The sequence below is a fragment of the Cottoperca gobio genome, chromosome 2 (genome assembly GCF_900634415.1).
Source record: "Cottoperca gobio chromosome 2, fCotGob3.1, whole genome shotgun sequence".
Taxonomy (NCBI): Eukaryota; Metazoa; Chordata; class Actinopteri; order Perciformes; family Bovichtidae; genus Cottoperca; species Cottoperca gobio.
The window spans coordinates 2,809,691-2,836,092 of NC_041356.1; the positions used below are offsets into that span (position 1 = coordinate 2,809,691).

At 41.9% G+C, this 26,402-nt stretch overlaps 1 protein-coding gene across 3 annotated transcripts; it reads right to left on the reverse strand.

Moving 5' to 3' along the window:
- Positions 1–253: 253 nt before the first annotated feature.
- Positions 254–26,023, reverse strand: hecw2b (HECT, C2 and WW domain containing E3 ubiquitin protein ligase 2b). 3 transcript variants are annotated; one of them, XM_029446996.1, is made up of 31 exons: positions 25,513–26,023; positions 21,224–22,503; positions 18,596–18,703; positions 18,410–18,504; positions 15,932–16,007; positions 15,666–15,835; positions 13,877–14,019; positions 13,314–13,414; positions 12,182–13,050; positions 11,949–12,090; positions 11,571–11,723; positions 11,120–11,221; positions 10,558–10,708; positions 9,173–9,276; positions 8,946–9,070; positions 7,998–8,183; positions 7,094–7,246; positions 6,916–7,018; positions 6,744–6,840; positions 6,519–6,602; positions 6,283–6,392; positions 5,234–5,354; positions 5,033–5,146; positions 4,761–4,913; positions 4,577–4,675; positions 4,266–4,395; positions 3,883–4,029; positions 3,669–3,783; positions 3,443–3,528; positions 3,226–3,338; positions 254–2,956 (listed from the first exon to the last, which is right to left on the reverse strand). In XM_029446996.1, the coding sequence occupies exons 2-31, from the start codon at positions 21,621–21,623 to the stop codon at positions 2,845–2,847; spliced, it is 4,662 nt and encodes a 1,553-aa protein (XP_029302856.1). In that variant the 5' UTR covers positions 21,624–22,503; positions 25,513–26,023; the 3' UTR covers positions 254–2,844. The 3 variants fall into 3 exon arrangements, with proteins under 3 accessions (XP_029302856.1, XP_029302874.1, XP_029302866.1); XM_029447014.1 differs by lacking the exon at positions 11,571–11,723; XM_029447006.1 differs by lacking the exon at positions 11,120–11,221.
- Positions 26,024–26,402: the final 379 nt, after the last annotated feature.

Sequence of the window (26,402 nt, forward strand, 5' to 3'; positions counted from 1 at the left end):
AATATTTTAAGTAACGCTCAATCCAACAGTAATCAAGACAGTGATCCTGTCACACAGGCTGATTCACATTACATATCATGTCAGAATAGGATCAAAATAAATAGAATAGCTGTTTTATATTCTAACTGAAAAAGACAGGACACAAATATTAATTTCCATTTTATCTGTTCAAAGACATTAGAGTGAAAGAAGAAGAAGAAGAAGAAGAAGAAGAAGAAGAAGCAGAAGAAGCAGAAGAACAACAACAAAAGCGTGAGTGATGACATTTTATTTTAGGAGAGTAGTGCTGAAAAACATTCATATTCAAGAGTGAGGTGGACTGTACAGAAAGAGATGTGAGGTTTAAAACTTTGGTACATTCTGGTGAGACAGACAGAGGGCAGAAAACATTAGGGATGGAAATAAAATCATTTCATATTGAGAATGGATTTATTTTATATCATTTGAATAAAACTTAAATCGCGTCTCTACCCATGTTTCATCCAGATATATTATTGTGTGCCTTCTTTAAAAGTGTAAAAAAGGTAAACATAGGTCCAGAACGTCATCAACATTTGCTTTTAAAATATCTCAGGGTGAAAGTCTTTGTCTATGAGTACATAATAACCTGGATCTAAAATGGCAACTTAACATCAGGAGACACCAGCAACTGTAGCCGAGCTAGGGGTCTGATCTGGATGTGGCAGAAGCGGATCTAGAGGAAAGCATGGGGGGAAACTATGGAGATTGTTCATAAAATAATGTCCAAAACTGAAGAGGCAAGAAATACAATCGTTATGTTCTGTGTTGACTTTGTTCCAGTCTGAAATATCTTAATGCCAATTGGAGAGCAACTAAGAACACAAGTAAAACATTTTCTGATACTTCTACTTCACTACATTTCAGATATTGTACTTGTGGACGATAACCTAAAAGGGAGTGTGTAGGATTTGACGGTATTATATTATATTTAATATTATATTCCATTTCTGCTAATAGATCTCCCTGAATACTACACATTAGCCCTTTAAGTTACTTTTCACATTGATAATAATACAAAACATAATTAGCACCCGGCAGCATACGAAGTTGTTAAAATTAGCTCTACTTTAATAATAGAAATAATAACATTTCAAACTCTTGCAGTATAATGCATTGTTCTGAAATGGGACTTCTTCACTAGTACTTTTATTTTTGATATTTTTAATTTGATTAAAATTATTTTGATGCAAACACTTTTGTATTTTTACTTGATTCAATATTTTGCACGCAAAACTTATACTTACTTTCTACACTTGTGGTATTGCTACTTTTCCGTACTTCCTCCATTAATCGATGACCCCTTTGAGAGTGCACTTCAACAACCGTCACTTTGCAAAAGAAAAATAATTATATATTTAACGATGTAAAAACAGATGTCATTCATAAATACACAGAAACCAATTTATAGATATGTTTTGTATTTAAATTGGATTTTAGGAATTAGATAGGAACACTATGATAGAAGTCATGCTCATGCAGTTAGACGTGATGTGAAGAACATTACAAAAAGTTATCAAATGCTTTTGCTGATATTTGTTTATCTGAAGCCGAGTCCCAGATGAGTCCGAGGCGTAGCTGAATTGATAATTGATAATAAAGGAGGTGTTATTACTAATAACATTAGTAGCCCTTTTTTAAACACATCCAGTTAATGTATGCTTAAGTGTACCTCAACATAATAATCACATATCAAATATCTGTAGTGGCGTAATGAAACGGTCTAAAAGTTGTACGATTATTTTTTTCACTTGCACTTAAATTTGAGCCAACTAATAAAAATATATAAATATTATATAATTTGTGCTGTATTGATTTATGGAAATGCTTACGTCAAGTCTCATTGCAAACATTGCCAGGCTTGTGCGACCTGGTCTTGTTTTGTTATTCATCAGAATAATTTATCACTACATGGGATTTCTTCTTGCCGCTCCTTTGCCACCCCAGTTTTCTAGATCCGCCACTGGTGGGTGGACATTTAAATGGCTTTGTCTACTCGGATATACTTTCAATCTATGCCTCTCGAGTGTAAATTACCTTTAACAAACTTAAAGAAAATAAAACAGTCCTGGATAAAAGAAAATCTATCAAATACAATCCAAGTAAATTGATATGGTTACATACTGTGTGTAACATACTAACTCAAATAAGTGTCGGCTAAATGGGTTTCTTTTTTGCCAGTTGATCCAGATCTGGTACAAAATCACTTACATGATGAAGTTAGTTACATTCAAATCACACCATGACACTGCCATCTTTAGAAAATCCCCTTTTTCTTATACATGAAAATACTGTAACAATACCAAACCCTGGAGTCAAAAATCAGCTGTAGAAGTTCACAGGAAAAGACGACAAACTTTACCAAAAGGCAGTCCTCTTTGAGAAATAGTTGCACGAGTGCATGAGACAAAGCCAGAAGGGGACAATGTGTCACTGAAGCTCACAGTCCGAGACAGTGTTTCCACACTCCAATAAAAGAGGCTGAGTCAGGGAAGGCAGTGGTTGCTTCTTCATCTCAACATTTAAACCTCCTGGTATCAAAGAGAAAGTGGCACAAATAAAAACATCCCGGCCTCCGATTGGTAAAATCCTGGCAGTCGTAATTCTGGTCCCAAAGGCAGCGCAAGTCTTCATCGGTAACATCACACAGGTGTGTTACTAAGTACGTGTGAAATACGTGCAGGTGTAACAAAAAAAACAAGTGTTTACTTCAGAGTGCAGCTTCATGGTTAAAAGGTCTTTTATAAAATATAGGCCATTATAAATGAACACCAACCCATACGTTTTGACCCTACGTCAGCAGTCCTTGAGGGGAAGACCAGGATCTCATTCCAGCCCGAAGGTGCTGGTCTCCTCCACGGCCGTAAGCATCTTCTCATACAGCATGGAGAAGGAAGGGTACGGTGGCAGGTCTAGTCGGTTGAAACAGGTGTGAGCTCTGCAGAGAAGGAAGTCAGTTTAAATCAGTATATAAAATGACCCACATACAATCTTACTCTTGTATGTACTTTTACATTCTTACTTACTTAAGTAGTTATTTTGATGGCTACTTTTACTTCTTTTGAATACATTTTACTTGAGTACATATTTGGATATTCTAGACTGATTACATTGCAAATGATTGAAAATTGAAACAAATTAAAATCGGACTCCAAAAATTATCAAGAAATCCAACCATGATGAGATTTGCGTTCTTCCTGTGTTTACCTGGGCAGCGCGCTGACCTTCCCCCACTTCTCCACACAGAACCTGCGGGGTCCGTTGCTGCCTCGCAGAGAAGCGAAGCCCTCGTAAGGAATACTGGATGTCCCGGTCACAAACTGAAGGACGGGAAAGGAAAAAGAAGACGCTGCAAATATTACCGCTGCGCTTTACCTCTGAACTTGAACGAATTATCAACGTGTTTTTGTTTCTCACGCCTAACCTGCAGGAGCCGCAGTCTCTGTTCATTGTTGAACCTCTCCACTGCCGCCCAGAACCACCGGATCACAATATGGTTGTCATGATAACCTAAACGCAACACATCATGTAACTACGGCAACAGCATCGTAAAGATGGTGAATGACAAGTCAAGACTTTCTACTCTTCTACTACAGTAAACAAAATAACATTTAAAAAAGGCTTTGAAATGAATATAGTGTCTTCCAAACCTCCTCTGTACTCGGTGTTGTTCCTCCAGTCTGATAGGTCAATCTCAGCTGTGCCAGCGATCACCAGCTCCAGCTCCCTCGCGTCAAACACTGATACGAGCCTGGAATCGACCACCTAAAGAAATACACCCACACGACACATCGTCAGTGTCCCGTTTCCTACAGTACATTGAGAAATGCAATAGCGCTTGTGGGATTGTCCACTAAGCCATACCTCATAGAAACCTCTGACCAGGCTGTCAGTCTGCTGCACCACTCCTCTCTCTATCCTCCACTTCACCATCCGCTCAATGTATTCCTTTTTGTTCTTCTCTGAAACAGGGATTTCTGCTCCACCAGGCTTCAGCTCTCTTTCTGTTATCTATAGGGACACACACATGCATAAAAAAACCCAACTGAATTGATTTTACATCACTCTTTACCTCAAGACTTTGTTACAATCAGTCTGGGCCATCACATACATGCGTGTATGTTTAAATGGAAATACACACACACACACACACACACACACACACACACACACACACACACACACACACACACACACACACACACACACACACACACACACACACACACACACACACACACACACACCTGTCCGAAGACTTCTTCATTGACGGTGAAGGTGAGGTCCAGCATGTCTTCTATGTCGTTGTCCTTCATCCACTGAAGCGACTGGTGAAACTCCTCGTCCAGGTACTCCAGGTCACTCAGGTCACACGGACTATAATGGTGGGAAATGAGAATGTGTGTGTAAGTGTAGCATTCCAGGTCACATTAAACACACACTAAGAGCTAAGGGAGTGAAGCAAATGTGTGCAGGAATACTCAAATATCAAACTTTATATACAGGTCACATGAGTTGTATAAATATCTGTTTGTACACACACACACACTGCACATACATGCGCAGCAGGCCTTTATAGAAGGGTCTGGTGAAGAAGGCATCCAGCAGGTACTGATGGATCAGAGCCAAACCAAGAATACGACCACTGAACCGGAACCTGAGATGCAAAATAACACACATAAAGTAATCAGGATACTCAAGACCATATATGAGATGCGTTGTGTCTATTAATAAAACCTCACCATTCGTGGTGATTGTCCACGAAGGCGGACATGGGGCTGATCTGGACGGTGTAGGTGTCATTGGCAGAGTACTCGAACAGACCATAATAAGGGTTGAACAGCTCCCTGGAAACCAAGAAGAAGAACTCTCGCGAAGGCCCGCTATAGTCCAACCTGTACACAACACACACATTCAGATACACATTCAGATACATAGAGATGACAATATATTATCCAGATTGGCCAAGAAATGAGTTCTGTTGGACACACATACGCACACACGTTACACTCACCCCTCCTCCCCAACAAAGCTGACGTAAAGTTTGCTGCGCTGCAGGTCTTTTCGGGAGTAGCACATGATCTGGTTGAAGGCGTCTTCCAGCAGATGGTCACGACGGATAATCAACCTGAGACGCAAACACAAGCAAGTGAGTGGACAGACAGACACATAGAAACAGAGAAGGTCTCTCTTCAGACAAACACGTTCTGCCTACTTAAGCTTCCCTGGTCCTTGACCGTAGCCTTTAGTTTCCAGTTTCCTGTAGAAGTTGCGCAGTTTGGCCTCAAAGTCTCTCTTGTAGGGTGCTGGGGCTCTGGCATTAGCTCTCTGAGTGCCTACAGGTAGAGACAAAGAGGAACGTTGTACTCAGCAGTCTGCATAGGGCTGTGCATAACAGAGGTTATTTTGTCATCAACTGTTGAAAATGTATTTCTCTGGATTAACTGCATTTCCCAGACTACCTTTTGACATTCAGTGATGGCAAAATGAAGCTGTCTAAAGCTTTAAAGGTAGAGCCTTCCATTGACTCTGGAAACATCATGCATTTTTTTAACTTAAGAAAAAAACAACTTTAACAGTGGACTTTCTGGAGCTTTAAGTGTAATAAATGAGGGGAGGAAGGATATAAGGAAGGAAAGGAAAGTAGAAACAGAAGGTGTTAGGAAAGGAAGGAAAGAAGGAAGAAAGGAGGGAGAAAGGAAGGAAGGAAAGGAGGAAGAAAGGAAGGAAAGAAAGGAGAGAGAAAGGAAGGAAAGAAAGGAAGGAAGGAAGGAAGGAAGGAAAGAGAAAGAAAGGAAAGAAAGGAGGAAGAAAGGAGGGAGAAAGGAAGGAAAGAAAGGAGGGAGAAAGGAAGGAAAGAAAGGAGGGAGAAAGGAAGGAAGGAAAGGAGGGAGAAAGGAAGGAAGGAGGAAGAAAGGAAGGAAGGAAAGGAGGAAGAAAGGAAGGAAGGAAAGGAGGAAGAAAGGAAGGAAAGAAAGGAGAGAGAAAGGAAGGAAAGAAAGGAAGGAAGGAAGGAAGGAAGGAAAGGAGGGAGAAAGGAAGGAAGGAAAGGAGGAAAAAGGAAAGAAGGGAGAAAGGAAGGAAGGAAGGATAGAAGGATAAAAGGAAAGAAATAAGAAACAAAAGGAGGGAGGGTCAGGATGAAAAAGCAAAGGAAGAAGAAAGAAGGATGTCTGCCTATGAGACAAAAAGACCCGCAAACATAACCTTATTGGCCTTAATGCAAATAAAATGTAACGTGTGTGTGTGTGTCTCCTCTCTTACCAGGCGAGTTCTGTGGGGAGGCGACAGGGGACCCCCGAGGTGACTGGCAGTAGCTGGGGTGGAGTAAGGCGTGAGGAGGCACGTAGCACATTACTTCATCTTCAAACAGACTGCGGACAGAGAGGAGGAAGAAACTGAATGAATGACTTGAAGTTGAACGCAAGAGAGAAAGGAAGGAAAAACGTTAAAGGAGGAAGTGAGGAAGTAAAGAGATACACAGTGAATGCAGGTCTCACCTTAATAGCATGACAAGGTCAGCGTCACCCGACAACCTGGCCAATCCCGACCCTCCGTCTGTGCGTATCAGCTGCACCTTCTCCCTGTTGTCATAGCGATATTACACAGACAGATGCTGGTGACTTTAGCTTTGTTTCATATCACATAAACTTTGTGTTAGGTGTGTGTGTGTGTGTGTGTGTGTGTGTGTGTGTGTGTGTGTGTGTGAGTGTGTGTGCGCATACCTGAGTGAATGGTTCCGGTTGAAGTCCGGCTGTCTCTCCTGTAAGATCTCATAGATGTTTGGTTGTCGAAGAAACGCCACAATCTTGTCGTTGTAGGCTAGAAGAAAAAGCAAACGCGTTCATGCAGGTCATGTTTCACATTTCTGAAAGGCTCGTTAGTGTTCGTACTGACCCACTGGCACGACGTCTTGGCCCTGCCCCCTGTTGGCAGAGGTGAAGGTGCTGGAAGGCCGCGGCAGGACAGGTGGGCCGGCGTGACGAGGGTCTTCGCCCACCTACAGAGAAAAAGGATGTTATGTTTTTACAGTTCAGCTGCAGTCTGCTGTCCGCTTACATAAAGCCCGTCTTACCAGTCGTCGTGTGCTGACCTCGCCAGCGCTGTGGCTGCGTTGGCGAGTCAGGTGTTGACGGTGAGTCAGGAGGCTGGGGGGCCGAGTGCTCTGGAGAGGCAGTCGGGGGTCGATGAAGGTGGTGGCACGGCAGTTATGGTCCACAAAGAAAGGCTGCATAACAATACAAGAGACCGTCAAGTGTCTATCTACAGTGGACTTAAGAGAAGAAAATAAATCATCAATAATAATAATAATAATAATAATAATAATTTGTATTTGTTGCCGTTTCAAACATAGTTAATGACTCCTTTTCCCTCCTTGAAAAATCCAGAATCGAAAATTTTTAATTTCTAAAGTTAAACAGTTGAGACATTTCCTGATTGGACCCTGACTGGCTTCTAAACTAGTGGTGATGTCATGAATCCTGCAAGTATGTTCATGTGCAGAACTGAGATTTAATGTTCAAAACATCGTTCTGCACAATGAAAGAAACACATTTTGTATTATCTTTAAGTTTTGAGGCATTAAATGCTTTATTTGTTTAAAAATAAAAACACTATCAATGCTACAAAATGAAAAGATTGAATAAAATATTAATATTGTACCTTGAATATAAATATAAATAAATATAAATATAATTAACCTGTAAAAATATTTATTCTCCCCCCCCACCCCAATGCAATACTCAATGTATATATTTCAGCACTGTCTTGATTGTCTTGTCTTATTATATCTTCCATACAGGAAATGCTGACATTAATTAGCAGAACTAAATGTCAACCAAATGTCAAGCATATGTCTGTAAACACGTCTACAATCTGTTTTTTTAAAACACTGTACTTCTACTGTATCCAAAACCCTTTAAGCTAAGCTACGAGCTACGAGACCTTGATACACTGATGGATGTGCGTGCCTTCCCCACCTTGCCGGTGTGGTCGTGCTTCATCTCCCAGCCTCTGGGCAGCTCTAGCTGTTTGTTGGTCAACATGTTGAGGAAGGCCACCAGGTCCCTGTTGTGCTGGTAGCGCTCGAAGTGGTGAGCATCCCGACGAACCTTGCTGATCATATGCTTCAGACACGTGTTGGTGGTGAACATACGGTAGGCACTCTAGGCACTGCAAGAACAGCAGAAGAGGATTTATAGAAGAGAGGAAGGAGCAAAGACAGAAAGACGAGAGGAAACACATCTACCAGAGACCAGAGAAAGGTAAGTGAAGTTGTCCCACCGTGATACAATGTAATTACTATCTATTAACATTTTTTACGTTTGTGCTTTGCTTTTAATGAGTAAAAGAGGAGGGGGGCTGAATCTTCCATTCTGTTGTGTAGAACAACAAGACCCTCCCTCGTGTAATTCTTAGCTTGTCCCCACATACTTACGTTCCAAAAATGTAAGTATTTTTGGCAAACACAGAAAAATGCCCAGGACTGTCATGAATACAATTAACTGTTCTATCTTTGAAGAGACCCTGAAGTTTCCCCTAGACCACCCATAGGTCACCATTTGGTTTATAACTAAATATCTGCATCCCATCAGCCTCAGGTGTAGTTTGTGTTCAGGGCTAATTAGCAAATGTTAGCTTACGCTAAACTAAGCTAATGTCTGTGGAATTATAGCATTTAACAATACACATCTTATTTTTTGATGTAGCTAGTTGATTTTGTTGTTGTTTTTACAATAAATCTCACATGACCTAAAAATCTTTAATCCTTTTATGTGCAGTCCCTTAATGAGCGTGTGGTCAGCAAAGGTCGAAGACAAGGCCTCGCCATTTCAGCAGAGTGGGACCTATGAGAAGGAGGACGGGGGAAACGAGATATCGATTGGTTGAAAGAATGCAGAGAGAAGAAGAAGAAAATGAGTCCGTACAGGGTTGGAATGCAGCAGAGTGAAGAAGTCGGGGCTGGTGAGGAACTTTGCGCTGGGGGACTGAAGCAGCAGGGTGAGGCGAGACCTGGAACTGGACTGAGCCACACTGTTGTCCCTACGGAGCTCTGTGACACACACACACACACACAGTAAAAAAAAAAAAAAAATCAGGTCTCCAGGACATTCACAAACACATAGACCAGAATGCAGTGCAGTGCCAGGATTACCTGGGATCGAGGGGTGCAGGTCAGTTTCATCTGCAGGGAGCTCATTGGCTGGCTGCTCCTCTGGTCTGCTTTCATTGGTTATCGTCCTACGTATGCTCTGATACCTGGAAAAGGTGTGGAAATCATGAATTTATCATCAAAGTTAGTATCACTTGCTCAATCTTAGATGTACACTGCACTTTTATACTTTGATTTATGTACTAAACACATCACCATGTATATTGGTGTACTTTTATATCTTGATCCATGTGACATACACTTTACTATGTATGTATATTTTTATACTTTTATACCTTGATTAAAGTACCATACGCCTTACTATGTATGATGTTATATTCTTATACTTTTGATCAGAATTATATGCATGTCCATGTTTAAAAAGAGTATGTTGTTTATCCTGTACACACGACATCTATTACAGTCTGTCCGTCCTGGGAGAGGGATCCCTCCTCAGTTGCTCTCCCTGAGGTTTCTTCCATGTTTCCCCTTTAATTATGGGGTTTCTTTTAGGAAGTTTCTCCTTGTGCGATGCGAGGGTCTAAGGACAGAGGGTGTCGTAACCTGTACAGTCTGTAAAGCACACTGAGACAAATGTATAATTTGTGATATTGGGCTATATAAATAAATTTGATTTGATTTACTCACACAGAGTGATTTGAACTGTGGCACACGGGGTGCAGGGAGCTAGCTTTGTTTAGACTATAACCAGATAAGGGGTGCGTAAGAAAAGATGCCCATTCCGCTATCATAGCAGGTGTTGTGTTGAACAGCAGTAACGCAAGGCATGAGGAGACCTTGAAGATGTTATGGTAAAACTTTAGCACTCTGTGTCAGGCTGAGACACAGATCGGAGATTTACTGTTCAATATGTATACATAATGTAGTGTAAGTTCAAGCATGTATACTTAATGTAGTGTAAGTTCCCAATAAATGTAAACATGTACCAAATCAGGACACCAAAGATGAAACTGTGCCAAGAGGCATGATCACGCCTACTGCACCAACAAAGGCCACCATTGGATGGTGGCCTACAACGACCAATAAGAAGAAGAAAACATTCCTCTTATCTAGAGATATAGACTAAATGTTAGAGCTCATTCAGGGCCTTTTTGTGAAACTGCGACACAGATAACTACTTTGATGTTCTGTGGAACAGTGAAGCCGATCGGCCCTCATGAGTATAATTTGATGTTTTGTTGCACTTTTGATTTTAATAAATAACTTGATATTATAACCCAAAGATTCCTGGTCCATCTCTTTTACAGATAAAAACACGTAACAGCGGACAGTAATCAAGTAATGGCAAGCATTTTACCATGCAGTATCTGTGTGTGTGTGTGTGTGTGTGTGTGTGTGTGTGTGTGTGTGTGTGTGTGTGTTCTGACCTGCGGTTGAGCTGCTCCATCTGCTGTATGGAGCTGGACCTCTGGAGCGTCTGTGGGGCGGGGGGAGCGGTGGGACGCTGCCAAGTCGTGGTTCGGTTCACGTGGTCCACGTAAAAGATCCGACCGTGGCTGTCGATGCGAGCCTCCCAGTCTGGTTCACACATGCACAAACACAAATACACAGGATTAAGAGCACATGCGGTAAGCAAGGGTTTAGAATCTAAATCACACAAATGTTGACTTTTATGCATCAGTTGATGGTGAGAATATCAGCAAAGATGAGTGAACACCCACTTGAAAAGGAGACTAACAAATCATTTTACGCTGCCATAAAGATTCTCTGAAAGTGAACCAAAATACGCCATATTTTGAGTTATGACCAAAGAAAACAAGTTTTTATTGACTGAGCCATTAGAGGAACTTCTAAATCATTTAAGTGATTATTTTGTATAAGCAAACCACTGGAAACCTCCTTATTTAAGCAGATACATGTTTATCCATTTGTCAACAACACACACACATACAGACACACACTCACACACACACACACACACACACTCACTAGGTGGTAGCGCCTCGTCCACTCTCTGGTAACGACTGATGTCATGGCGGATAGATGGCAGAGAGCAAATAGACTGGTGGCCATTGACCTGAGCTGTGGCACCTGCGCGCACACACGCACGCACACACACACACACACACACGCACCATCATCATCATCATCTTCTCTCTGCATTACAACAGCTTTTTGGCAGGTGCAACATTCATATATTCCTCTTGTATCAAATTTCAGGAAGCATGGGATACATTTGTTTAACAATAACATGCCCTGCTGTCTCGCCCCAGTCTGTCAAATAAAAGCAAAAAATGCCCACAAACAAAAATAAATACTTGTGTACGTGTATAAAATGTGTTGTAAATAACAGGGATAAGATCTTTTATTTTATAATTTTATAGATATTTTATTATTTACTGGAAAAATAGCGCTATTAAATGTCTGCCCTGTATCTCACCTGTCTCTCTCTCCACCCCCACTGTCCCGTTCTGACTCTCTCTGGCCCCACACACCTCCTGGTTTTGGAACATGCCTCCAGAGACCTGCAAGGACTGCCTCCTCCTCCACACCTCCCCCTCCTCCTGCTCCTGACCATTCCTGCCACTCGCTCCTGTAATTAACAAGATTGCTGATGTGTAATGCAAAAAAGGAGGCCCAGTGCATGGACTGGGCATAGAATATCGTAAGGAGGACTGAAGTCAACTTAACAGAAAGATCAGTGACTGAATCTGTATCAAATCTACTATGGGGTATTTTTGGCTAAATTCATATCGTATATTATTATTATTATTATTATTTAATAATGTTGTAATAAATAAATACATTTACCACCTACCAACTTCCGAAGTGGCTCCTGCTTGGTCAGCTGTGATGCTGCTCGTAGTCGAAGCTGCAGCAACTGGTCCATTCGCTTCGCTGCTCGATGACTCCCCTTCCTCCTCCGCCTTTGGAGCCACTTCCTTTCTCGTCTCCACCTCCTCCAGGAGAGGAAAATAAATAAGTGATGAGATAAAAAAATAATTGACATCCAAGTATGTAGCTTTTAGTTACCCGACTATAGCTGCTTACCTGAATGGGTGAAAGTGGACCAAGTGAGGGAGTGCAGGGTACTGCACCCGTCCTGCTGCTCTGCTCCTGACAGGTACACTCCCCCACAGACTCCCCCGGCCCAGCTGCTGCAGCGGCTTCAGTCCCCGACGCCTGAGATGAGCTGGAGGCTGTGGAAGTTTCTGCAGTGACGTGTGCAGCCTCAGCTGACAGTCCAGTCCCAGCAGCTGTTGATGTCTCCGTCTGTGTTTGGGCTGCACCTTCTGCAGCTCCATCTCCAGTCCCCGCAGCCTCAGTTCCAGGCTGAGCACTAGCAGAGGAAGCTGCATCTGTTGTGGCCCCGGCTTCAGACCCAGCTCCAGTCTGCCCCTGTAGGTCTCCTACTGAACCCTCGTTCCCCTGTTGAGACTCAGACGTAGCCGATCTCTGCTGTGTCCTCGCCTCCTGCGATTGCTCCCTGAGCTGCCCCACCGTCTCCTCATCCTCATCCGAGTCAATGTGCAGCATGGCGTTGAGCCGCGTGTCCGTTGGAAAGCTTGAGCGCAGTTTCGGCGAAGGCCCCGGCAGAGGTCGGTCCCCGGGGCTCCTGGGAGACTCGATGGCATCCAGGTAGTCGTTGAGCGACACCTGCCGGTGTGTGTGGCCACCCAGAGCCAAAGCAAGCAGATCCTCCTCTTCAGTCTGTCCAGGCTCCCGCCACACACTGTCATCGCCATAGTAACAAGCACCGTTGACTAACAGGGAACCCCGGTCGGGGCCTGCGGGAGAGAGTCTGTATGCAACACGGGGGGACGAGGATAGGTGAGGGAAGTCTTCGTCGTCCGAGGGACTTCCAGGGTCACCGTTCACTGCCCCGCCTAAGATGGTTTCCCCAGCGTCTGGGGAGGCTTCTGAGAGGCAGAGAGGATGGAGGAGGAGGGATAAAAGATTTGTGAAAAGCACAGAGCCTCCCGGGGATCATACGGTAGAGAACAAATGTTGGGCATGGAACAGAGTAAATGATGGAGGGGAAATTAATGTGACAGTCACAACCGAACACCTTGTTAACCAAGAAACAATCCTTGATCATGTAAAACACTTAATTACACTCACTTAATCACTTAATTACACTTAATTTAATTAAGTGTGTGTTACATTACACACACACACAAACCTTCGTTTCCAATGGAGGTGATATCCACTCTGAACAGAAGCTGCCCGCTCACATGGTCCGTAGGAAGACGACGACACAAGCTGTAGCTGACTGACTGATCGCTGCGCACAGACACACACAGACGCATGTTAGTCATGTGACAGGATTTCAACACTAGAAGATACATTATCAGAGAATGTACAGACACATCAGATTTATGGGTATGCACACATCTACAAATGCCCAAACTTTCTGACATGTATCTAAATGTAATTGTTTATTCAAATGTTCGCTCCACTTCCCACCACTATAAACTGTCCCTCTGCGCACACACTATACATCACGGTTCACTAGAGTACATGATGTCCTCGATCGTGCATCAATATCAAATCAATGCCTGAACAATGAGCTGATTAGGACTCATTGATTGGTATTGACTGAAATATGTTGAGTCACTGTGGGTAAGTGCTGAAGGTCAGAGGGTTTATTAAAAATAAGCAAGAAATACACACATGCACTCTCAATACTGTCAAAGTGAATATCGCTGCATGTGTGTGTGTGTGTGTGTGTGTGTGTGGACTCACTCAGCCGTCGGCCCCTCCAGGAGTCTCTGCACAGGGATGATCAGCTGACCCAGAAACCGCTTGATTATTGGTCGGCTCTTGGCAAACTTATCCTTCACCTCTATCTCCAACACGTCAGTCATCAGAGCTACGAAGGTGTATTTCTACAGGAAGATCAATATAAAACATTTTAAATAAAATAAATAAAACATTATTTCCATTACCTGGACATTTATGTTTCTTACATTTGCATTATGAAAATAATTGGATTTAAATGTAATTAAACAGCCATTTTCAGCTTTTGTCGCCTAACTTCTGGTAGCCATCGCTGGCAATAATAAACACAAAGTATTCACACGACAACAGTGTGAAAAGTGCAGACTATAAACTATAAAGTGTCTACTGGGAACACACATACGCATTTATAAAAGGAAGTCACATACAGACATTTAATGGCATGACAATTTCAAGTGTGGAAAACATTTGGTTAAATCGCAAAAGTTTAAAAAGTTCCACATGAAGACGTTGCATTGTGTAATAGCATGAATCAGCAGTCTCATTTTCTTCCAGCTTAATGTTATATGTTGTACTGTATTATTTAACAGAATGTTGTTCATGTTTGCACCATTTTATTTATTTTCCTTGCAACTATCGTGTATTTTTCTATTTCACTGTAATTGCATTCAAAGATGAATTTTTTTACGTTTTATTTAAATTGTTGTTTAATAAATACGAATTTATTGTCGCCTGTGTGTAAGAAAAGCTGATAGGACCAGACGGCATGTCCATCACACAGAGAGCCCACCCCCTGGTCCCCATGTCCAGACAGAGCACCGGTGAAGTCGTCAGCAGAAGATGCAGGTTTCATAAAAACCTTGTTTTAATTATGTGTTAGTTGTTAAGTCCCATGCCTCTTGTTCTATAGGAATAGCTAATTATAGTTCTACTTTATATCTTGATGCCACAGTTTATAATTGTGTGTTGAAGCATCCCGTTTCTTGTCCAGTGCATTGATGTGAATGGCCTTGTGGCTTGAGATAGCCCTATGGCAGGTGGGTGTGCATGTTGAGCCCCAGCAGAGGACGGCAAAAACGACACATTGATGACCAGAAGTGTTGTTGTCGGGCTGAATGAGACTGGTGGAACTTGTATTGAGCTAATTGAATTCAATAATTGAATGTTGCCAACCATTATGAGAAGTTTACATGCCTGTGTCTGATATTAAGATTCTTATTCTTATTTGTGTATCACACAAACCCGCAGTTTAGTCAGATTATTTCTGTCTAGCAACATAGCTCTGTCTGCTGTGCTGCAATAATGGAAGTTGTGTCAATAAATCATTGGATTCTTATAATATTTGAGGTGCAAATGTAATTTCCATACCCAACTAATGCAGTCCTTTACAAAACCTCCCTTACACTGCGTCATTTCTTTGTCTCTTAAGTGAAACTGTTTACATGTTAGTATGACTGATTATGTAACTTGTAGTATGCTGGTTGTCATCCTAGAACTACTTTTAAAAGTGAGCATTTTTACGTTTAAAAAGGATTGTAGTGAAAAATACCTTTTAAAACTGGTTCAAAAGTGAACGTTTTTTGGAGATACATTAATTAAAACTCCTCATTCAGCATGCTCAATCAAGCTACATGCTAACAGCTAGCTACCAAATCCTAGCAGCAGTTATGAGCGGTTTGCATTGCTTTAGACTACTATCTGCTGGTAAATGTCATAAATAATATATCGTCCTTTGTCTAAGACATGTGGCATGGTGTGTGCATCTCTGTATGTATGTGTGTGTGTTTGTGCTGACCTCCCCGTGCCACACAGGGTTGGTGGTGTTGGCTATGATAGAGGAGCGTCTCTCTTGGCCATGATGGGTGAACTTGGGGAGGCCGCTCCTCTTCCCGGGCAGGATGGACATCTTCAGGTAGGGGTCCGGGTTGAAGAACATGCCCTTCTTCAAGCCCAACGCCCGGATGTCTGCGTTTGAAAAAAAAAAACTCACATTCATAAGCATGTGCGTCTGTTTTTTTTACTGGACCACAACTACACCACAATTTGAATCCGTCCTCGCACCTGATAGGGTGAAGCTGACTAGTTTCCGACAGTGCTCAGTGCCTGATTGGTCCTCCACTTGGCCTTCACTGCCCACCTGATGAGAAAAAACAACCAACAGGAAAGCATGAGTTGACCCTTCCCATTTTTTAAATTAACCGATTTAAGAGAAGAAAAAAAACATGAGTTGATGAAAAAGTTAAAAAGGAGGAATATCAGAGAGGGAGAGTTCCGATTCAAATGCATTAAAGTTTAGTGACTCAACTGGAGCAAATGTCTCTTTGAATCAGTGAAGAATCAGTGACGTCTACTTCTATCCATTCACTTCCCTCCACTGACTCAATGCATCCCTGCCGTCTCTAAAATGTTTCTTGTTTGTGTCTTAGCCAAATGGAGCCTAAAATATGTTAACAAATACATTCTGGGGGTTAAGGGGCAGCAGTGAAGAAGTTTGGGGGGCAAAATACTAGATAGATGTGTGGAAATGCACATTAGATTAGATCCTGCTGAGCAGTTGGGCACCTTGTATGCCTGCCCTGCCATCAGTGTATGAATGTGGTGCGTATATAATATATATATATATATATATATATATATATATATATATATAAATATATATAATATAATATATAGCAAGAAGTATGTATGTGTATATATATATAATTATAATTTGTGTATATATATATATACTATATATATATATATATATATATTATCATATATATATATATATATTATAATTTGTTTATATATCTATTCATAATATATATATATATCTATCTATCTTATACTTTTGTTTGTATATATATATCTCTCTCTATATATCTATCTCTATTATAATATATATCTTAATTGTATATGAAGGAGGAGATGAGGAGAGAGAGAGAGAGAGAGAGAGAGGAGACGAGAGGAGAGATAGAGAGGAGAGAGAGAGAGAGGAGATGAGAGAGAGAGGAGAGAGAGAGGAGAGAGTAGAGATAGAGAGAGGAGGAGAAGAGATAGAGGAGAAGGAGAGAGAGAAACAAAGTAGAAGAGAGAGAGAGGAGAAGAGAGAGAGAGAGAGAGAGAAGAGATAAGAGAAGAGAGAGAGATAGATGAGAGAAGAGGAGTACACACAAAGGAGAAGATAGAGCGAGCGATAGGCGGAGTTAATATATATATACACAAATTATAATATATATAATCTATTATAATATATATATATACACATACATACTTCTTGCTGTTCGGAGTTGTATCTCCATGATTGTTTGCACCTTTTTGTAAGTCGCTTTGGACAAAAGCATCAGCTAAATGAACTGTAATGTAATGTAATAACGTATACAAAAATATGGCGTATAAAAAATAACGGTAATATGCTGGTGTACGTTGATATAAGGTAAGGCATAAGCAGTAATCGTTAAGAGCACACTGTGTTACGCTGGGGTGCGTTGTTGAACGCTGATGTTTTGAGTATGTTCATGTCCAAATTACCGGACGTACTTAACGTGTGCTTCATAAATTATGCAGAAGTTACACATAAGTTACGTTACGTTAGACATACGTGAATACTGAATACGTACGTGAATACTTACCTACGTGAATACAGTACGTGAATACATTAGCGGTACGTTAGATATAGGCTACGTCGGCTGACGGTGAACCCTACAGCCAACTTATTGATAACGAGTGGATAACCTATTCGTAACCTATGTTAAGCTTATGCCTGACGACGGAGTAACTTATTAAACGTGTTTCTACAGTACAGCTAGCGTTCAGCTAGCGTTTTGGGAGCTTATTGGGGTTTGAATATAGTATATAGGGTCCCTGCGAGTAGCTCAATCTCGCTTCTTCACAGCACGTCTTGATGAATACATCAACCCATCATCAGAGAGCATGGAGGATGCTGAGAGGCTGCGACAAGAGTGCATTCTAGCCGTTCTCCAGCATCAGCATGGCGTGAACCAAATGGCACTTTTCCAGCTCCGTTGGCCAGACGCTCTGATATGTTTTGTATAAGTAAGTGATACACCATCAATAGGTTTGACATACGTATAATAATTAGTTATGTATACGTTAGCTACAACACCGCTGTGGAAAAGTTGGACTCTGACAAATTTTTAGCTACTTTTCATATACGGCGGCATACGTTTCTGCCATACGGCACTGTGTGACAGATCCCGTATGTCTGGCGTGTTCCGCGTATAGTCTGCGTCCTTCGAACGATCACAACTTACACTTAATTTATATCAACGTATTGCCGATATTTCGTATATGCCAGCATACGTTTCTGCCATACGTATATGTGTGACAGGGCCTTAAGGCTGTTCTTGTTCTGAAATATGGTCACTGAAAAGAATCTTATCTCTGGAAAATAATCAGATAACAGGATTGAGGATGTGACAATATACAGAAAATAGAAAAACTGGGAGAGAAGAATGGGCAGAAAGGATAAGAGATGATAGAGGTGGAGGAATGATTGAAGGGGGATGGAGAGTACACACACACACACTAACATACCGGCACTCCAGGGTTCTTGACAGTGATACAAGGTGTTGTTGCTCTTAATGCTCCGCTTACACCATGATAGTATTTAAAGCAGATCTTAGTCTCCGCTGTGGAGAGAACACAAAAGGATGACATCAGGATTATTTTTCTCAGACTTGACAAATCTCCTCCGATATCCACAACACCCGGTCCACTCACACTCCATGAAGTAGGGTCCCGTCTCCAGTTTCCACACGATCTGTCCTCTCTGGGTTCCGTTCACGCCACGATTCTTGGAGTCCCACACATTGGCCAGACACGTCTCATCTGTGAAACACACAAATACACCTTTAGTTAGGTCACAAAAAGCTATTGCTATAGGTAGTTACACATAAGCGATTATAGCAGCAAATCCAACTCCAAATCCGAATGTTGGTGCTTTTGTCAATGTGTTTATCTGGAGATCAATTCCAGGCTTCTCTAGGAACTTCAACTCCCAGTGCCTATTCTTTTTCAGTTCTATTTTCGTCCAAATTTCAATTAAATAAAAAAATATAGCCAGCGCTTCCCAAAAGCATCCTAGCAGCAAAAAACTTTGAACGTAAAGGAGCAGCGGCTCTACTCCGAGTCTCACAAAGTAGCTGGATGTTTTTCTTACACTGTATTTATATCTTATTTCATCCTTCCCTTTTGAGATTTATTATACAAAATACATACACCATGTTTTTTTTTAAACACAATATATGAGGATGCTATTAGTAATTTATGATTGACCATTATCTAGTAAAGAGTGTAATTTTTACACTACATTGGTCAACACATTCACTTTATTCTGCACATAATAGAAAGTTCCTTGGCTGAAGTGTCAAAGACTGCAGATCATCGAATGGCTACTTTAGGCTCCAAAATAGGGTCAATCCCCTCAGACCCCCATGTTAACATTCCCAACTTTACAGCAGAAATTAACATTTTTACAGCCTGGTTAAAAAAACGGTTTTGGTCTCTATAGCTAATTTCCGACAACTGTGCCGGGGTCAATTTTAACTAACTATTTTTTATTATATTCAGGCTTAAAGTTAAGCATTATTAAGGATGTGGCCTTTTTGCTGTGTGCTTTTCTGCGTCACTCAAGCCCGCCTCAACTCCACCTACGATGCCCATTTTTGGATTACCCGGAAGTTAAGAGGGGGGCGTCTCTTCCAAGATGGCGACCGCTCTTCAGACGGCGACGTCAGAGACTACGTCCATATTTTATACAGTCGATGGTAAAAGTAGAGCATCTGTTGTTTAGACGGCACAACGCAAATTTCTTTTATTTCAATTATTTCATGCAGTTTGGCACTTTTGAAGTGTTGGGTATTACGTCGCACTTCATTACACACCCCGTGTCATTCACATGTACATTACTATAGGACGAGAACAACGGATGGGAGAGAATGTAACATGAGGCGAAACACTGCTCTTAAATACTACTGATTCTGAGTCAGCATCCCTTTTCATCCTCTTTTTCTTACACACAATCCATTAGTCAGCTAATGTGGCAGCAGCGGGGCTGATGGGAGGCTCTCATCTGGAGGAAAGTAGTTACAAGTTGCTACCATATCATCAAATACACAGCCATGTTTTTACACCTCCAGACAAATGGACAGACTGTCAGGAAGACAGACAGAGGGAGAGACAACATGGATCTGAGAGCTAGAGAGACAGGAAGACAGATGAGAATAATGACGATGAGCAAGCAAGAACAGACCGAGCACAATTAATAGCTTACTGGACCGGAACACATAAATGCCTACAAACTTGCTGTGCTTCGCATTTATTTGGTTGGGGATTTTACAGTAAAGTTAATGGTCTGAAAAGGTATATTTGTGTTTAAGGTAAAGTGAAACAGTAAAATGTGCAACTGCCCGCCGACCTGGCTCGTTACTGAAGTCTGCTAAAGGGAGGGGTGAGCGGGGAGGGGGCGCCAAATCCTACACACTGTTCTTTTTAAGTTTAGTGTTTAACTTGGTAAGTGTGTAACAAGAGTAGGCAATTATGTCAACATAAACATACCAGCCAACAATGCTAGCTTCTACTAGACTTTTAAAACTAATTAGTTTTGGCACGAATGCGGGCAGTTGACAAGAATTGGTCCGTTAATGCACTAAACCATTCGCTGTAACTATGCAGGTCGATGTACTATTTACAAAAACAAGAGTGAAAATGTAAGGAAAGGTGTAAACTGTGTCCTCTTTAACTTAAGCAGCAAAATGCATGGCCATTAGCATTACGTCCAAAACTGTAATGCTAACATTAATGACGTTATAGGTTAAGTTCGTAAAAGCCATGCTCAGGAATAACACATTTACTGAGTAGTTTACACTCCAGCAACTCCAGCCAGCCTAGCATAATATCACATAGCCATCAACACCCTTTTGCTGGCTTCTTGTTTTTGAAATGAGTCAGCTGAAAACAATCAAAAACCAGATATGGAGTTCTCCACCAAGTCACAGAGCTAATGTTGAACTAGTTAGACAGTAACAGTTGACAGCAGTTTCTTTTGGGTTTTTTTTCCTTTTCCAGCCGCAACAGCGTTTGGCTGGTGTTGTTTTCAGAATGTGAGTCTGTGTGCGTCATCATGGCAAAATGTGATCCTGGAGACACCTACTGTAGTCGTTTTGGGTTATTTGAAGGAATATAAATATGAATATTCAAGGCTTAGCGAAAAGGTCATATTCAGCATACTGGAACAAATATCTTTATATATAAAGTGCTTTGAGTAGTCTAGTGGCTGGTTCCTACTTGTTAAACGTGAGGATTTGCTGCTTCAGTAAAAGGGGGGGGGGGGGGTTTGAGTTTGCTCACCAATGTGGTACAAGCCGATCCAGTCTGTGGCATCCACTTCCTCTTTGATGTCCCAGGAGATGACCAAGTGATTGTGGCCTAGAGTCAGCTGGTACGTGGACGCCGTGAGAGAAGAGCGGCTGTCTGATGTCACCAGGTCTGTGTCGCTATTGGCCCGCTGGAGCCCCACCCCCACTGTTTCTGGTTGGCTCTCCGATGACATATCGGAGGAGGAGGACGCAGAGGCTCCGACCTCGCCCTGCACCGACAGGCTGCGGAGGTTGTCCGGACCAATCGTGTACGGCCGGGCGTGCGGGGTGCGCCGACGCACCGCCAGCAGGTGCTCCCGGGCGCTGCTGTTAGCCGACGACGAAGATGACGGGGACGAGGGAGAGGAGGAGGCAGTGGCAGCCATCGCCATGGTTGCCTCAGAGGAGGAGGGAGGGGGCAAGATGCGAGGGGGAGAGGACGAGAGTTGGTGGTAATGGTGGTGCTGGTGGTGGCAGTGGGGCTGAGGGTGAGGATGGTGGTGCTGATGATAATGGTGGTGGTGGGAGGAAGGGTCAGAGGAGGTAGAGAGGGAGTAGGAGGATGACAGGGGCAGGGGGGGAGGATGGCCGTGGCGATAGAGGGGCGAATAGTGGAGGCCAGGTGGATGGGCCAAAAATAGAAAACAAATAAGGAAGTTAGGGAGGAAGAAAGAAAGGAAGGAGACACGTGGGCCCTTTAGCTTAAAAGCGCACCGCTAGACCAAACTGAAGAGGCTGGAAAGATGAAGTGAAGAAAAATGGACAAGAAGATGGAGGTATGGAGGTACAGAAGGCTAAATGGAGTGATTACAAGAGCAGTGCGCTGTCCAAAGCAACTTTAAAAAAAGGATTTTGGGCTCCTTGATGTACATTTCATTGGCCCCGCTGGCATTCCCTTGGGCAAGGCACTTCAGAGTTCCCAGATTCCAATAGTCGTTATTCAACGTGTTTTGAGGCAATTTGAACCATAGTTGAATCTATTTAGCTCTCTCTTTTTCTGCCCGTTTTTCTGTCTTAGATCAGTCATGGGTATCACGTTTCCACAGTGAATGTTGACGTTGAAGTACTTCTCTTAACACCCGCGGACAACCATCCAATGTCTCGCTGTAGGGCAACATAGGACTTCGTAAATCATCCAGGTATCCATTATGATGAAGGAAAGTGGTTGAAGTGGGGGATGGGCAGAGAGAGACAAGGAAATAGGAATGAAAGGTGATCCAGGAATCCTTCTGCTGGTCTGTCCGGGGAGGAGGGGGTGATGACAGTGCGTTCCTATGGAGGGGGGAGAGGGGTGGTGGAGGAAACAAGGGGCACAAAAAGAGGGATGGTGGTCAGTATTTTGTGGTAATACTTTCAATTTTACTTTGTTATGCACAAAAGTAACAATAACTATTTATTTTAAACATCAGTGCATTACATTTCCTTTCTGTTCATTAATCGTCAGCTCCTCACAACACAAAAGGTCTTTATGTTTCCACCAGCTCCTACTATCGGAGGTCAACAGGATAAATGTCACTTCCTGGATGGATACATCAAATTAACGAACAAAACCAGATTCTCTTGATTTTTATAAATACAAGACAAAATAATAGGATGATGCTATAACGTATTTAACAAACATGATAGGGCAAAGCATGGTGAGAATGTAGTATATTTGCAGCGGTCGCTGAGCTTGAAAAGAGACGGAATCACTGAGTGACCAAAAAGGATGAAGAAGACTTGCATTTTGGAAATGATTTTTTACAAATCTTGTTGTGTGACATCACCAAATAAATAAAAATATGTTCAAAAACATTTCCATATTAGGTTCCATATTAAGTGCAATGGATTTCTGCTCAAAATGTTCTAATGTCCATATAACATTTGTTGCAGTTTCACTGTACACGGAAAGTGATAAAAAATTATTGTGCAACACATTGAACATTTCTTAATTTTATACTCTCATAAATGTAATAATTACATGTTATCATTCAAGATGTTTGATGTTGATGTTTGATTGTTTAATGTGATCCTGCTCGGGATGACCCTGACCATGTAAAAAGTTATAAATTAAAATCCAACTCAAATTATATTTCCTCATATTTGAACTGTCTAAGTTCTATTATTATTTATTATTTTACAACCAAAATGTTTTATTATTATTATTATCCATGAACAAAAGATTTGAATACAATTATTTACTGACTTCAAAAAATGAAATATTTTTCTAATCATTTATGAAAATATCTCTCATTCTGCTAGTTTGTCCATGTGGGCCCCCATACCAAAAATATACACTGTATTTTGTGGGATACAAAACGTGCAATCTCCCCCCCCCCCCCCCCCCCCAACAGTAGCCTCAAGTCTGCAGGTTATTTATAAATGGTGAGACTGTGTGCCTAAATATACACACAACCCAGTGAAAAAGGACCCAGGCACTAACATCAATGCACCACAGCCAGTGGTGGTGGTGGTGGTGGTACACACACAGGCTGAAAGTAATGCAAAAGCTGTGTCTGATTTGGTACTGCGTTCATGCTAAGAATGATGGGTAGAAGAGCGTTCACATTCACAAGCACTTGCTGTAAAAACTAAAATGTTTGTGGGCTGACTCTAACTCGCCACTGAAATCAAAATACTGCTGGGCTTGGGTTATGTGCCTGTACAGAAAAGGACTTTACTGAATTATGCAAGTGTCAGAGCTTAGAAAGCTGCACGAGGAAAGAGTTAGATGTAAAGAAAAGAAACAGTCATAGCAGCCTAATTAAATCACAAAGTGGAGCTACAGTGGAGGCTGACCCAGTCCCTAAAGAAATGCCAGAAACGTGTCCTATTTGCCCGAATAATGTTGTGGTGTTACGCCTGTCTGCCCGCAGGGAGAGAAACAGCCAGACAAGAGTGCAAAAACATCAACTGTCCCCTTTTACTGCTAACTCTCTTAACTAAGAGGATTTCTGGTCGGGGTGTTGTGTAATATGGACGACAAATTAAAAGGTCTAATAAGGTAAATTTAGATTTGGAAGAGGTTTGTACAACAGCCAACCACACACACACACACACACACACACAGTCCTGAAATAGCTGTTGCGTGATTGGAGAACAATGAGGCGGTCCCGTCAGAGGCGACAGCTTCCTGTCCCCAAACACAACCATCACATTCCTCTGTGCCAGTTTGTGTGCGTGTGTGCTTTATAAGAATTGGTGCAGTTTTAACATAAACCACCTACTGGCACAATAAAGTTGCATGTGGGGGGGATTTGTTAGTTTACTCAATATGGCTGCAGTTTTATCCAAGAGCAGATTAGAAAAAGTATCTTCAGCCGGTCTAATTCCCAGAAAAGCACTGATAATCAAAGTGCTATCAAATATCAGGTCAATAGACATAGTAGTCAAAAATAGGCTTAATACGCTTGAGAATCTCCCTTGTATTGGAGAGCAATGCCAAGATGCAGCAAAGTGCTGGTGGAGTATATCAATTCTACTTAAGGACACAAGACTAACTGTTCCAGTGTCAATAAGGAAAAAGATGAAGGATATTCCTCCTGCATGAATTTCATCGAGCATCATCCAACATCTTTAAATCATACAGTGAAGGATACCACACATCCACACTTAAATGTTATTTTGTAATGGATCCGATCATCTGTTTTTAGTGATAAACACACATCTGCAAGAGACATATTGGTGCATGCTAAAGAAAGCCACATCCTCATTGTTAGCCACAGATCTGAGCACAATGAGGAGCACACAGATGACCTGTCAATCAATTGGTACATTCACCTCAGCCTACACTAGTTTATTCTATACAGATTACAATCAGTTTCAGATCATGCATGAAGCAATCAGGGAGGAAATGATAGATGAGCTATCCTGTTATTCTGGGATTGATATGATGTGAGCACACTGCTGCTCTGATCTGATCTACACACACTCTTTAACAGTGTGTTTGTGAGCTGCTTGAAATCACTGTTGACTTTTCTTTTCTTTGCATAAATCCCCTTTTTTTATTTTGACAGCAACGCATGATGCTGAAGATTTTTTGGCTTTGTTGTTGTTGTTTCCAATAGGCCGTTATGTGTCAATGTTGCTCATGAGCTCGCTATAGCACACCAAAGCATGACTTCATCATCAGAGCAGTAGACAGGTTGATGAGTGGAAATACATGTGAAAACGTCCATTTAAAAAAGGCTTGATGGCAACATGAGGCTGCAAGACCCACATCATAACAACCCCCTACTGTACAAAAATTAACTAAATATATGTCTATTAATATAACATGTACATCTGAGACACGTCACTTACCTTTGCTACGGCGAATCAAACGTCGTCTACGACCACACCTGCATGTGATCGCTGAAGAAGTATCTTATTTATGGACGACGGACCTCCATACGGCCCAGCAACATCGACCCTTCATCGGATTCCAAGCGGGATCCGGTGCTCCAGAGCCCGGGCTGCCCCTCGGTAGTCCAGCCTCCGGTCAAAGCCAAACCTCCCTTTGAAAATGTGTTTTATTCCCGTTTTTAAATCATAGTTGCCATCTCTCTCTCTCCACAGCGTCGTTTACTTCTCCGTTATGTTGCCAGGCTGGGTAGAAAGACGCCTTCATATCTTATTTATTTGTCTGGACCACTTCACATCCGCTTCCCCGTTTCCGCTGCTTCACACACTTTATTCCCGTTTTGCTTACGCTCTGCCGTCCTGGAGGGAAATAAAACCAACCGCATTCTGATGATGACAATATATTCCCGTTTTAAGTGCTGGTTAGGAACTTCTTTTCAAACAGCCTGTTGTGGGAGTACATATAGACCGAGCTCAGCGTCAAAATAACTGGTTTAACACCTCCCACCACCACCCCTTTGTAGACCACGGGTTCCTAAACTAAGGGTTGGGGACCTTCAAGGGGTCCCACTCTTGGATATGAAAAAGTCTTTTTGAGCCCCATGGCTTCTCGTGACTGACACATTATTCCACGGTTTTGGCCACTACAAAGATTTGCTTCATACCCGCTCTTCCTGGGGGCTTGCACTCACCAAGGAGACAGACAGTTACTACTACATTATGTCGACTTCATATGAGAGATAGATCAAACTCACTATTGAATAATTGAAAATATGTAGATAATGTTGGAAGCACCACAGGGTGTAGATAGAACAAAATCATAAGTATGAATATTTTAAAGTGATGTTAGA

Excerpts from the sequence above, each read along its gene's own strand:
- hecw2b (XM_029446996.1), bottom strand. The coding sequence starts at position 21,623 with ATGGCGATGGCTGCCACTGCCTCCTCCTCTCCCTCGTCCCCGTCATCT. Across the intron at positions 8,184-8,945 it reads CTCTGCTGCATTCCAACCCT|AGTGCCTACCGTATGTTCAC; the intron begins GTACGGACTCAT and ends TGCAGTGCCTAG. Across the intron at positions 5,147-5,233 it reads CAAGGACCAGGGAAGCTTAA|GTTGATTATCCGTCGTGACC; the intron begins GTAGGCAGAACG and ends TTTGCGTCTCAG.